General features: G+C 37.7%; 1 protein-coding gene across 1 annotated transcript in view; it reads right to left on the reverse strand.

Annotated features, from left to right (window-relative positions):
• The window catches only part of LOC138039004 (IQ domain-containing protein H-like), a 182,280-nt gene that overhangs the window by 135,447 nt on the left and 34,333 nt on the right, over nucleotides 1-12,500 (reverse strand). Inside the window, exons 6-11 of the mRNA XM_068885137.1 lie at nucleotides 11,059-11,136; nucleotides 8,623-8,697; nucleotides 7,795-7,848; nucleotides 7,628-7,691; nucleotides 7,360-7,388; nucleotides 6,874-6,975 (exon numbers count right to left, since the gene is read on the reverse strand). Coding sequence (XP_068741238.1) covers nucleotides 6,874-6,975; nucleotides 7,360-7,388; nucleotides 7,628-7,691; nucleotides 7,795-7,848; nucleotides 8,623-8,697; nucleotides 11,059-11,136 — 402 coding nt within the window. The remainder of the gene's footprint in view (nucleotides 1-6,873; nucleotides 6,976-7,359; nucleotides 7,389-7,627; nucleotides 7,692-7,794; nucleotides 7,849-8,622; nucleotides 8,698-11,058; nucleotides 11,137-12,500) is intronic.

Below are 12,500 nucleotides of genomic sequence, written 5' to 3' on the forward strand. Positions count from 1 at the left end.
TGGGTGACAAGGACAGAGGAATCGTTTAGTGATTCCAGCAAGTCAATCTTTGCTAAATCTTGGTGGATTGAGCGTAAAATATGTGCCTTCCACAACACTATTTGAGCTTTTGCCTGTTTTACTAAGAAACGCATTTCTTCACAATCGTCATCTGATAAATTGCTTTCATTTTTAACGAGTGTGTTGTCTATTTCATCCATTGTTGATGCTAACAACTCGCAGCGATCACAACAGTCGTTGTGGCTGTGTTTGCAGTCATCACAAAATGCAGGATCTATGCAATCACTCAATGCAAACAACCTGCAATGATCTGCCACAATTGAACCCTCACAAACATGCACCTGCAATTGAAAACAGGACTTCTCAGTTCTCTTACTGTTTAAAGATTAAAAAACCGAAAATGAACTTATACATGCTCTATTCTTAAATCAATTAAATCAATGGATAGAACAACACCCACGAATGCTTCAACAGCAACCTCCACGATGTATTTGTTAATTCACTTTTTTTGTTTTTTTTTTCATTGATTCAAAGCTACAAGTTTCTATATGCCAGAAAAGTATGATAAAACATTTCCATGCTTCACCAGCAACACATTTTAGTTAACAGGAACCTCTAATTTTTGAGAACTTGGGGTGGATATAAGTTAAGCTTTTGAAGCAGCGTATAAATGTAAACCACTGCTCGTGATAGCATCTCCGTTTACAGCGGTTTCTCCCTAGTGCGATCTAAATGATCAATGAGAAAACTTACCCTGTAATCACTTTTAAGGTAGCTTTTAACGTAGGCGATTCAGCATATCCTTGACCCAGTGCATCCCTTTTCCTGCGTCCCCAAGTTTCTCAGCTACTTCTGCTTGGTTGTCAAATGCCTGAGCACCCGACGAGCTTATGTAGTCAAGGCCTTGAAGAGATTTCCTTGAAGATGCTGAGCAGACGGATAATACCGGTACTCGTAACAATGCGCTACAGCTCAACGCTCTGAAGTTACACTCATCACAATATGCTGTGTACTGCTGTACCACTCTCTCAGGGATTAGAGTTCTGATAACATTTGGGACCTTTATTGTCGTTTTGTCACTGAGTACAATAGAGCGCTGGCCAAATGGCAGATCTTGCACGATATGTGGGCTCATTTTGTAAACATTATGAAATGTTCGATCTGCGAGGGCGAAACATCCCGTCTTGGCGCTCTTTCATGAGGTACTGGCATTCCTCTGCCATGTGTCAAGCACAGATGTTTGGCTTCCGTGTAGCGGTATTTTGTCAGATCTAGTACGTATTTAAGGAGAGTCTTGTAACGTACTTTGTCTGCCATTATCGATAGTTTGTCACCGTGTTGCCCAGTTTCTGGCAACACCATAGCACTCGGAAAGACCTGCCATGAGCGTCTCATCTACGTTGCTTTCTGGCGAAGCCTCCTCACTTGAGATGAACTGTTGCCGTAACACGCCTGAGGAGGCCACCTCGCTGAACAAAGACTGTGATTCCTGAGGGCTTATGTCATGAAGTATAGAGACAGTGGCCTGACCTGCTTTGCGCGTGTAGTAGCGTTTCCTTCATGCACTCGCCTTCTCCCATGGGGTTTGCAGCTGTGATCTTACTGGTCTTATGTCTCTTGCTGCCAAATAGGTGTTTAGAGTGTCTAGAGAGGGCTTCTTTTAGTCTACTCTCAACAAAACTTCTTCATCTTCACCTGACGTATCACTAGGGACGTACAAATTTTGAACCCGGGGTAAGAGGAGTGCTCTGAGGAACAGGACCCTAAAAGGGAAATGATTTTTTTTTCTTGAAAGCTATATGATCCACCTATTTGTTTTCGGAGGAAGTTATTATTTTCCATAGGATCCTTTCGGGCTTTTTGCGATGATGCATTTAAGGTGACTCCCTAGAGTATTTGTGAATACCGTCACTACAGGAAAGAAACCTAGTCAATTTCTCTTGAAGGTTTCCCTGTAGAGATTTACCAGTATGGGTACCGATATAAGAAGGGTTATTTTTTGGGTGTTAATTTTTAGTGGAGCTCCGCACGCGCCAAAGTTTGTTTAGAGTAGGTAATTTTTTGGAGATCTTGATTGAAGTTTGTCCTTTCTAGCCGATTCTGGTTCTAAGCCAAGCTGGCGTGTTTCAATGAAATACATCAAAATGTAAATGATCTCGTTTTAAGAGATAAAGTGGAATAAATAAAGTAAATCAATAAAACTCTTTGTTTGACCTTGAACCGACAAAAGACGATCTGCCACATCACAAGCTATAGTACGTCTGTGATTTCTAATTTTTAGCGTGATTCCTATTCGCTGGCTTTTGACAGTCGACTCTGAAATGGCTTCTTTTCTTTTCCGTTCGCTTGCTGAGGATTTGCTTGTTTTCTTTTAAAACTCTTACGATTCAAGAAAAAAAATTAATTGCCTTACTGGTGAATTCGACAGTATATTTCACTGGAAAAACCGATATCACACTTATCCCTTCGTGATTCATGCGATCAGTCAGTTTTTAACCTGCCACGGTAGTTCTAACTCACATGGTATTGCAATTTTGATAAAAAATGGGGTTGCTGCACCATCTTTCATAAGATCTTAGATCCACTGAGGCCCTACATTAGGGCTTCACCAAAGACAAGGGCTTGGTGATGTTTTTACTGGGTTGCCTATGGGCAAACCCAGTCGAGGTCTGCGTTTTTCTTTTTTTTCTTTTATTTTTTTTTCCGTCGGTAAAAGTCTTGCCCGTCATTCCCCTGGTAAGTGGTGTCTTTGTGTATAGAGCCGTCTCCGCGTATTTTCTTAGGATGGAGAGGGTAGTGGAACTGCGTAGATTTCTCTGGTGGACACAGTAGAATCATTAACTTAGCCTGCAATGGCTAGAATCATTAACTTAGCCTGCAATGGCGTCGAAAGTCATGCAACGCGAATGGCGTTTTAGTGGATCCTTAAACAAAATATACCCTTATGGAGCTCAAGAATGGAAAGTCAGTTGGATAAACTAGGCATGAATCTCAAAAGCGACGAGTACTGGACTTCGACAACAATCTATCGCCCGTCGAGACGAAATCAAAGTGAGCAGTATTTACCTGAAGTACATGGTAATTTGACACAATTGAGTTTCTTGTCTTCACGCACGCAATGAAATAGGAAGAGGTTTTCGCCTCTAAGAGCAAATATGTTGTTTGTTTCAATGAAATTTTTGCTGGAAAAGGATTCTGTGGTATTTTCTGCCTTTGTGAATTATAATATCATGTTGTGTATTGAATTTTCGAGCTTAAGGTTGAAATGTGATATGGGAAAAGTTTTTTAGTATTGCTCTGTAAGCAGGAAGGGTTCACAGGCCTGTTGGAAGCGTGCTTTGAGTTTCAACAAAATGAGCCCCAAAATCAGTGAAAACTTGTGACGCAGATGAATAATAAAGTAGCTGCTATTTCCAAAATGATGGAATTACCTGGTGATAAATAACGTCGTACGCGTCTTGGAGAGTAAATTTTGACTTTGCATAAACAAGAGTTGGGCGATTGTGATCTTTGTTTTGACTTCGCTCATTTCATTGTCAAACTTTATAACACTTGACAGAAAAAGAAACTTACAAAAACCCGGTATCTTGCCATCATTTGACACAGATGCTTCACTGTTTGGCGAGTAAACATGCCGCGGTAACTTAATCACGGCGCCCGCTGAATTCTGGCCATGTCACTTTCGATTTTGCAATTTACTTGAAAGTAGCAAAAATCTCCCAAAATGTTTGTCGCTGATGGTAACTTTTTATATTCTATATTCACGGTTCAAAATAAATGTTGTTTTCATGTCGTAAATATTTTATTCTCGATCGACTGTCCGGGAAACTTCCTTCTGCTCTTTCTGAAAACTGTGTATCAATAGTTATTTGCTTTTTCATCAATATTTGTTTTGCATAAAGCAAGCTAACAGAATCTGTACCTTGCTGAGTTCGCATTTGTTAGCGTTAATAGTATTTTCGGTCAGATGTTTCTGTTTTTTATGAGGGGTTTATTGTTTTGGTCTCCCATCCTAACACTAACCCCGCGAAACAGGGCTTGACTTCAGTGAAGTTTAGTATTACAAAGCTGTCAGATGCTCAGAGGGCACACTTGTGGTGAAAAGAAGTTGTGAGGGAACTTGAAAATTATCAACATGTCAGCCCAGAAGCCAATGTTTCTCGCTTCTCTTTTATTTGTTATTCTTCAGAGACTGGAATGCTGTATTTCAATACCACACAATTCAGTGCCTTCTGATTTTCTGTAGCACGTACCACAGGCAACCCAGTGTATGCTTTACAGAAGCATCTCGTTTGATAATTTACTCTCAAACTTGACAAACGAAAATTAAGCTAGATTCTGAAGATAATATTATTTTGGGAGGAGACTTAAATTGTCCAGTTAACCCGCTATTCTATAAAAAACGTAGAATATTTACTAAAAGGAAGCTACATGTAGTCACCTCTTGTATTAATAGCTTTCAAAGTAAATTAGACCTAGTGAATATTTTGAGAATCAAACATCCGGACACAATAAGCTTCACATGGAGTTAAAAATCGCGAAGTATGTTTTTGTCGGATGGACTACTGGTTGACATCAAATAATTTAAGCGACCCTTTGGTATAAGCTTTAAGGGTAAATTTAAGAAAAGAATTTTATCGAGTGTTTGGATTCAGTTAAAAAACTAATTAATATCTGGTCCTCTATCAATTTAAGGAAGGGTGAAAATAATCAAATATTTTCATATCCCTATGTTTCCCTACGTTTATTCAGTGCTATCGACACCAAAGGAACTGATAAAATAACTGAATTAGCTATTGTTTAAATTTTTGTGGAAAAGCACAGATAAAGTGAAAAGAGTGTCAGCGATAAACGAATATGTCAGGAAAGAAGTTTAAAAATGATTGATCTTGAAATTGCATGGTCAAATCGTTAAGACTTGCTTCGTTTTTGGCTTGCAATTACAACATATTTGATTATACAATTCCTTCTCAATTTTATTACGAACTCGTCTTGGTAGTCGAACTTTCGCCATAGAAAAGGATTGGACGGATATTATTTGGAATAACTGTGAAATTAGAATAGACAATAAGCCTGGCCATTACAAAAAACTATGTTATGAAGCTGGAATTGTATTCACCCAAAATCTTTTGTTTAATTTAAATGTTGCAGATGCCTATAATCGCCTCTCGAAAAAATCAATTCAAAAAGTATTTTACATTCCTGAAACTTTCACCTCTCATCTCTACAAAAAATAACTTGAATTGTTTCCATGATTTTCCAAGGTTAAAATATCCTTTAAAACCGATGTTTCGACCAGTTTTACTGGTCTTCTTCAGGTTATTTAAAAATGTTATCAATATGGCGGTTTCCATGGTTCAACATGGTCAAAATTGTTAAGGACTCTCATTTCGCGATGTTTCTGTTATAGTGACTCAACCCCTTCGAGAAATTTTCTCCATGTTGACCATGTTGAAACATGGAAGCCAATCCTACACTCCTTCTTTGATTGTGAAAAAGACTGTAGAAGACAGTGAGTTATTGCAAAAGTAAAAGTACTGGACAGGCCTCAGACTGCATTTCCAGCGCATTTTGATATCATTTACACGTCATGTAATGATCACGATACGTCATGTGCGGTCACCAAGCTGAACAACCAAAAACGGTCCGCCATATTGATAACATTTTTAACAACCAGAAGAAGACCAGTAAAACTAGTCGAAACGTTGGTTTTAAGGGATATTTTTAACCTCAGAAAAATCCTGGAAACAATTCAAAATTTTTAAATATTTTACAGTAGGCTGGTCTATGTCGCTCTATTCCATCACCTTTAAGAGATAATGATTAACTTCCATCAATAAATCCTCCAACTGGTTCGTAATTGATGACAATATATTGAAGTAACTACAAAGAAGTCAAAAAAACTCTATGCGCTACTTATCACGGAAAAAGAACAACTTCCTTAAATCGCTTATTTTTAATCTTTCTAATGGCCAATTGAGACAAATTTTCCAGTTACTTCATTCTTTCACTATTGAATCATATGTTAAAGCTTTTCAATACAAAGTTGTTAACTCAATTCTTTATACAAACACCAAATTATGTAATTTGGGCTTTCGAACAAATGATCTATGTAGTTTCTGCAAAGGTCAGCCTCAATCAATAAACCATCTGCTCTTCCACTAAGCAGTTCTGGAACGATTTTGAAATTTACTTCTGCATTATTTCGAGTAAAAGGATCCGCCTTTCCCTGCAAAATGTGCTTGTTGGAATTATCACAGAAACAACTGACCCTTTACGTATATTGCTGAATGAACTATTTTATAATAATAGGAAAGCTTTTCTTGTGTAATTGCAGACTTCTTTAGAAAAAAAAAAATGGGTACTGTCTCCTTATCTTTCTTAACTCACAGTTGAGTTCCTGTTATTATGCCACTTTTCTTTCTTGTATCTAAATTGTATCAGGCTGTTATTACATGTATTTCGTTTTCACTCATTAGTTGCTGTTGTTTGTCCGAAAGCAGCGTAAGTCCTGCTCCGTAAGTAGTGTAAGTATCGTATTGTAAGTAGTTTGTACGTAGCCGCAGTTCCTTATCGCCATTAAATAAATGTAAGTAAAGTGGTATAAATGATGTAAACAATTGTTAAGTAGTGCTCTTTTTGTTGAAAAAATATATTTGTTGCAAAAAAAGAAGCTGATTTAAATAGCTTAAACTCTTACAAAGAAACAGACCCCTTTTACACAGAATCTGCGGTGGGTGACATAGGATGGCTTTCAAAAGATGTTGCATCATTAAAAACCATACCTGACCACTGGACTATGCTTTGTGGATGTTAACAAAACCATGCAATACATGTAGTTCTAACCACCTTTTGTCACCCAACTTATTTCACCTCCTTGTTTAGAAAAATCTGTTGCTCATCTGCTGATTTAACTGTTCTTTTCTTGTCTGGATGTACTGACTTCTGCACAACCTGAATTCGTGAAGGATCCATCTGTCAAGTGAAAAAAATAGGATGTGCTATTGGAAGCCCTTATTTAACAGCTGTCAGTTGATCATTACAGATTACAGTTTAGAAGGAAACTGCCAACACTCTTTCTTGTGGGATTTCCTTGGGAAAGAGTACACACTGGCTCTTGTTAACAATTTGAAAAAATGGAAAGTTGTAGGAGACTAGAACAAGCATGCACAGCAATTGTCATTACTGTGATGAGGAAATTGTTTTGTGGCTTTCTTTTTCCTTAAACTGGTAATGTTCTAAGCAAGAGGAATTCACGACCTTTTCTAATAAAAACAGAACAGTATATTAAATGTAAGTAGGTTTTCTCGCCACTGGTAGGGACAAATTGAGCTTCTTTAAACACACAAACAAACGCACCTTAACAACTGATAGGTTGTAGCCACCAACTGCAAGGAGAGAAATGAGAATTTAACTTACATTAGTCATTGATGTCAATCTGTCCTGTGACAACAGAGTTTTTAATAAAGCACAATGAATAAAAACCCTGAATAATGAAAAATAAAACAATAATCTACATGTGCACCAAATAAATATAACTTAGTTTGATGCATTCATTACCAGTGCTCTATTTACAGCACTTCCAACAACTTTTTACCCAGCCAAATAAGCTATCAAGTTAACATACCTCCAACAACATCATTTGGAGGAGGGGCAGTAATTCTTGAAAACTGCTTCTCTGCTTTATGGAGCTGAGACAAAGAAAAGAGTACAAGACCATTTTTTCCCTATCTTAAAACGTCATACCCTTCAAGAAAACAAGTTCATAAAACTGAGAAAAAACGTTCAACCTACAGGAGCCTGGAGATGGTTTATGGGTGGTGGATGTAATGTGAGTTCTGCTGAAGGCTGAAAAACAAAGGACAGATAATGAGGGGTTTACAAAACTTACTCCTTCTGGTTTGGCCAATTAAGGATGGTGCCTACTATTGTTATTGCGCAGACGTTCTGTGCATCTCCAGGCACTCAGAGTTCCTATCGGTGATGCTTACTAATACAGGGATTTTTTTGCGCCGTTTAAAGCTATCCGGAGAAGGTAGATCTTAGTAAGTACTCTTGGTATCCAAAAAGAAAATTGGGGGTAACCATGCATTTTTCAGAGATAATTAAGCTTCAATTTGAGAAAGAACGCCATACATTGCTTTGTATTTTAAAGCTTTTTACAAATATTATTCATGTATTATCTTTGAAAAATGCGTGGTTACCCCCAATTTTCTTTTTTACACTTGTTAAGATCTACAGTTCCTGCATAATCACACATCGGGGCAAAAATATCTTTAATTAGTAGGCACCGTCCTTAAGTTAGCCAGCTTAGCAATGATATAACTTTCCCTGAATTGGTAGGAGATAAGAACAATGATGATGCAACTAGCAATTTGCAATCACCAAGAAAAGTGATTTAAACATCAGCATGGAACTAATGAATAGTGTGCACAATTAACTCATGAACAGGCAGAAGTCAACTAGAGTCCACCAAACACTGAATGGTTTCAGGGTTCAAGCAACATTTTCATTGTTGCTTACAAACTGAATTGGCTACCATTGGCATTTCATTTACAATCATGCACTGGTTTAAAGTGGAATAGATGCTTTAAAGGCATCCATTGTAGTCTTAGAACTTACAGGTATGAGGCCACGTTCTATTAAACTCAAGATTCCCTTCTCTGCATCGCCTTGTGTGATTGGGGGAGGTGTATGCTGCAAAAAGGAGAAATTTATTGTTAACCTCTTTGATACTTAAGTTTTATGTTTGATGGCTTTAGGTGTTGGATATCCTTGATAAATTAAAACTGGCTAACACGCAGAGCTAGAAAAGGTGCCAAAGGAAATCAAGAAGTGCTCAACTTTAATTAAACAGCATTCTGAATTTACTAAACACTGTATTAAATTTAGGGAACACAGTTTTAATCGTTGTTGAGGCACAAGCAGTTTTATAAAAGCAGTCAGTCAATGGATAAATAAGCTTTGAGCAAGAAAAGAAATGCTGTGAGCTTCAACTCAAGTGACCAAATTGTGTAAAAATAAGTAACTGTACAGTAAATTTAAAAACTATGTGCCTAATTTACATCAAGTTCCTTATCCTTATGTGAACAAACTAAAATGCACCAATCACAACAAGAAACAAACTAAATTGTTTGAATCAATTATAACACAGTGCAAAAACCCTAACTGGTAAAAGGCAACCAGCGAAAAAAACATATTAGTGGATTTGAACTTTTAGAGACCACCACATCTAGCCAGTGGTCAAAGCAGGATTTGACCTCCGCACAATTGCATGCTAATTCAACAACCTAACAGACTTATCTCCTGAGAGTGTAATTATGAGAAGTGCTAGTTTTGTACCCCATATGAACCATGTGAGCATTAGCCCTACTAATGGAAATGGGCCCACATAATGACAGGAAAAAACTCTGACAAAGGTGGGAACTGAACCCCGATCTTCTGGTTAGATCGCCACTGCTCTACTGACTGAGCTACAAGGCCAGACGGGAGCAGTGGGAAATGAAGATGTTAAATTCATGGCAATGAACATTTACAAGTACAAGGAAGGGTTATGTTTTTACAAACGTTGGCCGTGTAGCACTTTCTATTTCAACAGACTTAACTGATTAGAGTGTAATGAGAAGTGCTAGTTTTGTACCCCATATGAACCATTAGAGCATTAGCCCTACTAATGGAAATGGGCCCACACAAGGACAGAGAAAAACTCTGCTCCCGTCTGACCTTGTACATGTAGCTCAGTCGGTAGAGCAGCTGTCCTTGTGTGGGCCCACTACTGAACTAACTGGGTTCAATTCCCAACACCCTAACAGCTTGACCACTTTGGCTTACCTTTAATCAGTTAAATTAAAAGTCATTTAAAGCTTCAAAAACAACTACTAAAACGTAAAGTAAGGCTGGATAAAATGGCCTGAGAATTTTGTTTGAATATTAAACAGTCCTTCTCAGGACTAGTTTCACATAGACGGCTGACACGTTGGTCACTAACCCTGCCTCCCAGCTATCAGATTGTATGTGGGCTGTGTTACAGTCGATCTCAACATGACTTCTAGCTACTACAACTAACATTAAAAGTGAATCATCTGAACGATAACATTCAATTTTCTGTGTTGTCTCGACACTCCTATCCCACCATAATGCCATATTCCCATTATCCGTCACCCTCATATCACCTGGAACTTTGTTATACAACACATTAGCACACTTTACACCATACTTCTGACAAAGCTGCCAGTACACCCTCAATACCAACCGATCATGCCTCAACCAATAATCCCTCTGCACCACACCAAGTTCTTCCCCTCTCACACAATTCAAACACTGATCAACCTCTGATCATTCCTAAGCTTGTACCCAGTGTTCTCTGCTTTCAACAGCATAGTGACAGGGATTCTCGCAAGAACAAACAACAGTGCAGACATAGAGGCCCCCTGGAATAATCCAAACTAACAATAATAATAATAATAATAACACCAATAATAATATTTATAATAATAACTTTATTGAACACCATAGACATGAACAGTAACAACTAATAATATTGGAATGTTCCTATTTAAATAAATGACAAGGATTGTGATTTCTGCAGTTTTAAGGCTCTAATTTTAGGAGTTCTGATGTCTGATGTTCTGGATAAAGGTACTTGGCATTGGTTCTTGTTTCTTATACTGTAGTTGTGTGCTCGTTCAGAAGTCTGCTGGTGGTTGAAGTGTTTACTCTTCAGCATAAGCTCTGTCTTGTTCTCAGTAATAGCATCTCTTTTTTGTACCAGTGGTTCAGTGGAGTCCTTGAAAAGTTCAAGAATTCTCAGGCAGCGATCTTGTGCTCTTTGTAACTCAAAGACAGGTATTCAGGAAAACCACCCCAAATGCCCAAATGGGGTTGGCATAATCCAGAAGCATCCAGATCTTTGTTATGTAGGTAGTAAGACCAACCTCAGTTTGATGATTAGCTTTCCTGCAAGCCCTCATGTGAAAGATAATTTGATTAGTTTTCATGACAATAATTATTTGATATGTGGGAGTTCCACCTTACAGGATAAAAATGTGTTTTACTTACTGAGGGATCAACCTTGTTTCCTCTGGGAAGTGTACAAAGTGGATCAACAGTTGAGCCAGTGATTATCTTGCCAGGAAACTAAAACACAAGAAAACCCATTAAACTTTGTCGAATAAGTATGTATAATGTAAACTATCAATTAATATGACTACTAGCAAGGATGTTTGCACGGAAAACTATAGGCAATGCCAAATTAAGGGCAATGCCAAACTAAGATGAGAATAAGGGCAATGCCAAACTAAGATGAGAATAACTTTCTCAATCGTTTTATCCAATGAATGTTTGTAGATTAAATGTCTGTTTTTGGAATAGCCACAAAGTACATTGTACATACATAGTACATACGTGTACATTCTTTATTTTCTAACTAATTATACATCTATTAACAATTTTTATCACTTTTATGGACATACTCATAATTGCTAAAAACTTTTGGAGTCATTATATGAACTGACTGTTTTGGACACTATCCATTCTGAAATTAACTACAGTACATACTGTGTGGGGTCCCCTAGGGCTCAATACTTGGACCCTTATTATTCTTATTATACATCAACGACTTGCCTAACTGTAACCTTTTATCTAATGTAAGAATGTATGCTGATGATACTAACCTTATTTACGCATCAAAGAACCTGATGAGTTCATGTGTCATCTCTGACACATGACTTTGGTAACCTTAAACAATGGCTCGATTCTAATCGCCTATTAAGTCTTAATGTTGTCAAAACTAAATGCTTGTTCATTGGGACTCGGCACAAAATCTTCTACGACCTAGTAACTCGATCAGCTATTTGCCTTGATGCCCATCCAATACGACAAGTTGACTCTTATATATGTCTTGGTATACAGGTGGATGAAACGCTACCTTGGGGTCCCCATATCTCTGAGGTTAACCGAAAGGTTTCAAAAGTGCTTGCAGCTCTAAGAAGACTAAGCCACGTACTATGCCCCCAACCAGTGCTCATAACAATCTACAAATCTCTCATTTTACCATATCTTCATTATTCTACTGCTGCCTGGGGTGGCCTTGGTACTGGCTTAAGTAATAAACTCGAAAAATTACAAAACAGAGCTGCTCGCATAATAGCTGGTGCTGCCTGGGATGTACGATTCTCTTACATTCTTTCGGACCTAAACTGGACGAGCCTCCATGGCAGACATTCCAAACAAATGAAAACCCTTATGTTCAAAACAGTGAACGATCTAGTGCCTGAGTATTTTGAAAGATTACCAAATACTAATACTATCCATGGAAAACATGGTTTGAAAAGGAATCTTTTTGGTGCAAGATTTGCTTAATGAAGATGGAAAGTTCTTGTCTCTCCAAGAATTTCAGGATAAATTTGATTTAGAAATTAATTTCCTTCAATATTTTCAAATGATTGCTGCTTAATTCCCTGCAGCGATATTAAATGTAGTGCATATAAAATGGAAATTAC

This window comes from Montipora capricornis, chromosome 2 (genome assembly GCF_036669925.1).
Source record: "Montipora capricornis isolate CH-2021 chromosome 2, ASM3666992v2, whole genome shotgun sequence".
In the NCBI taxonomy this organism is placed as follows: domain Eukaryota; kingdom Metazoa; phylum Cnidaria; class Anthozoa; order Scleractinia; family Acroporidae; genus Montipora; species Montipora capricornis.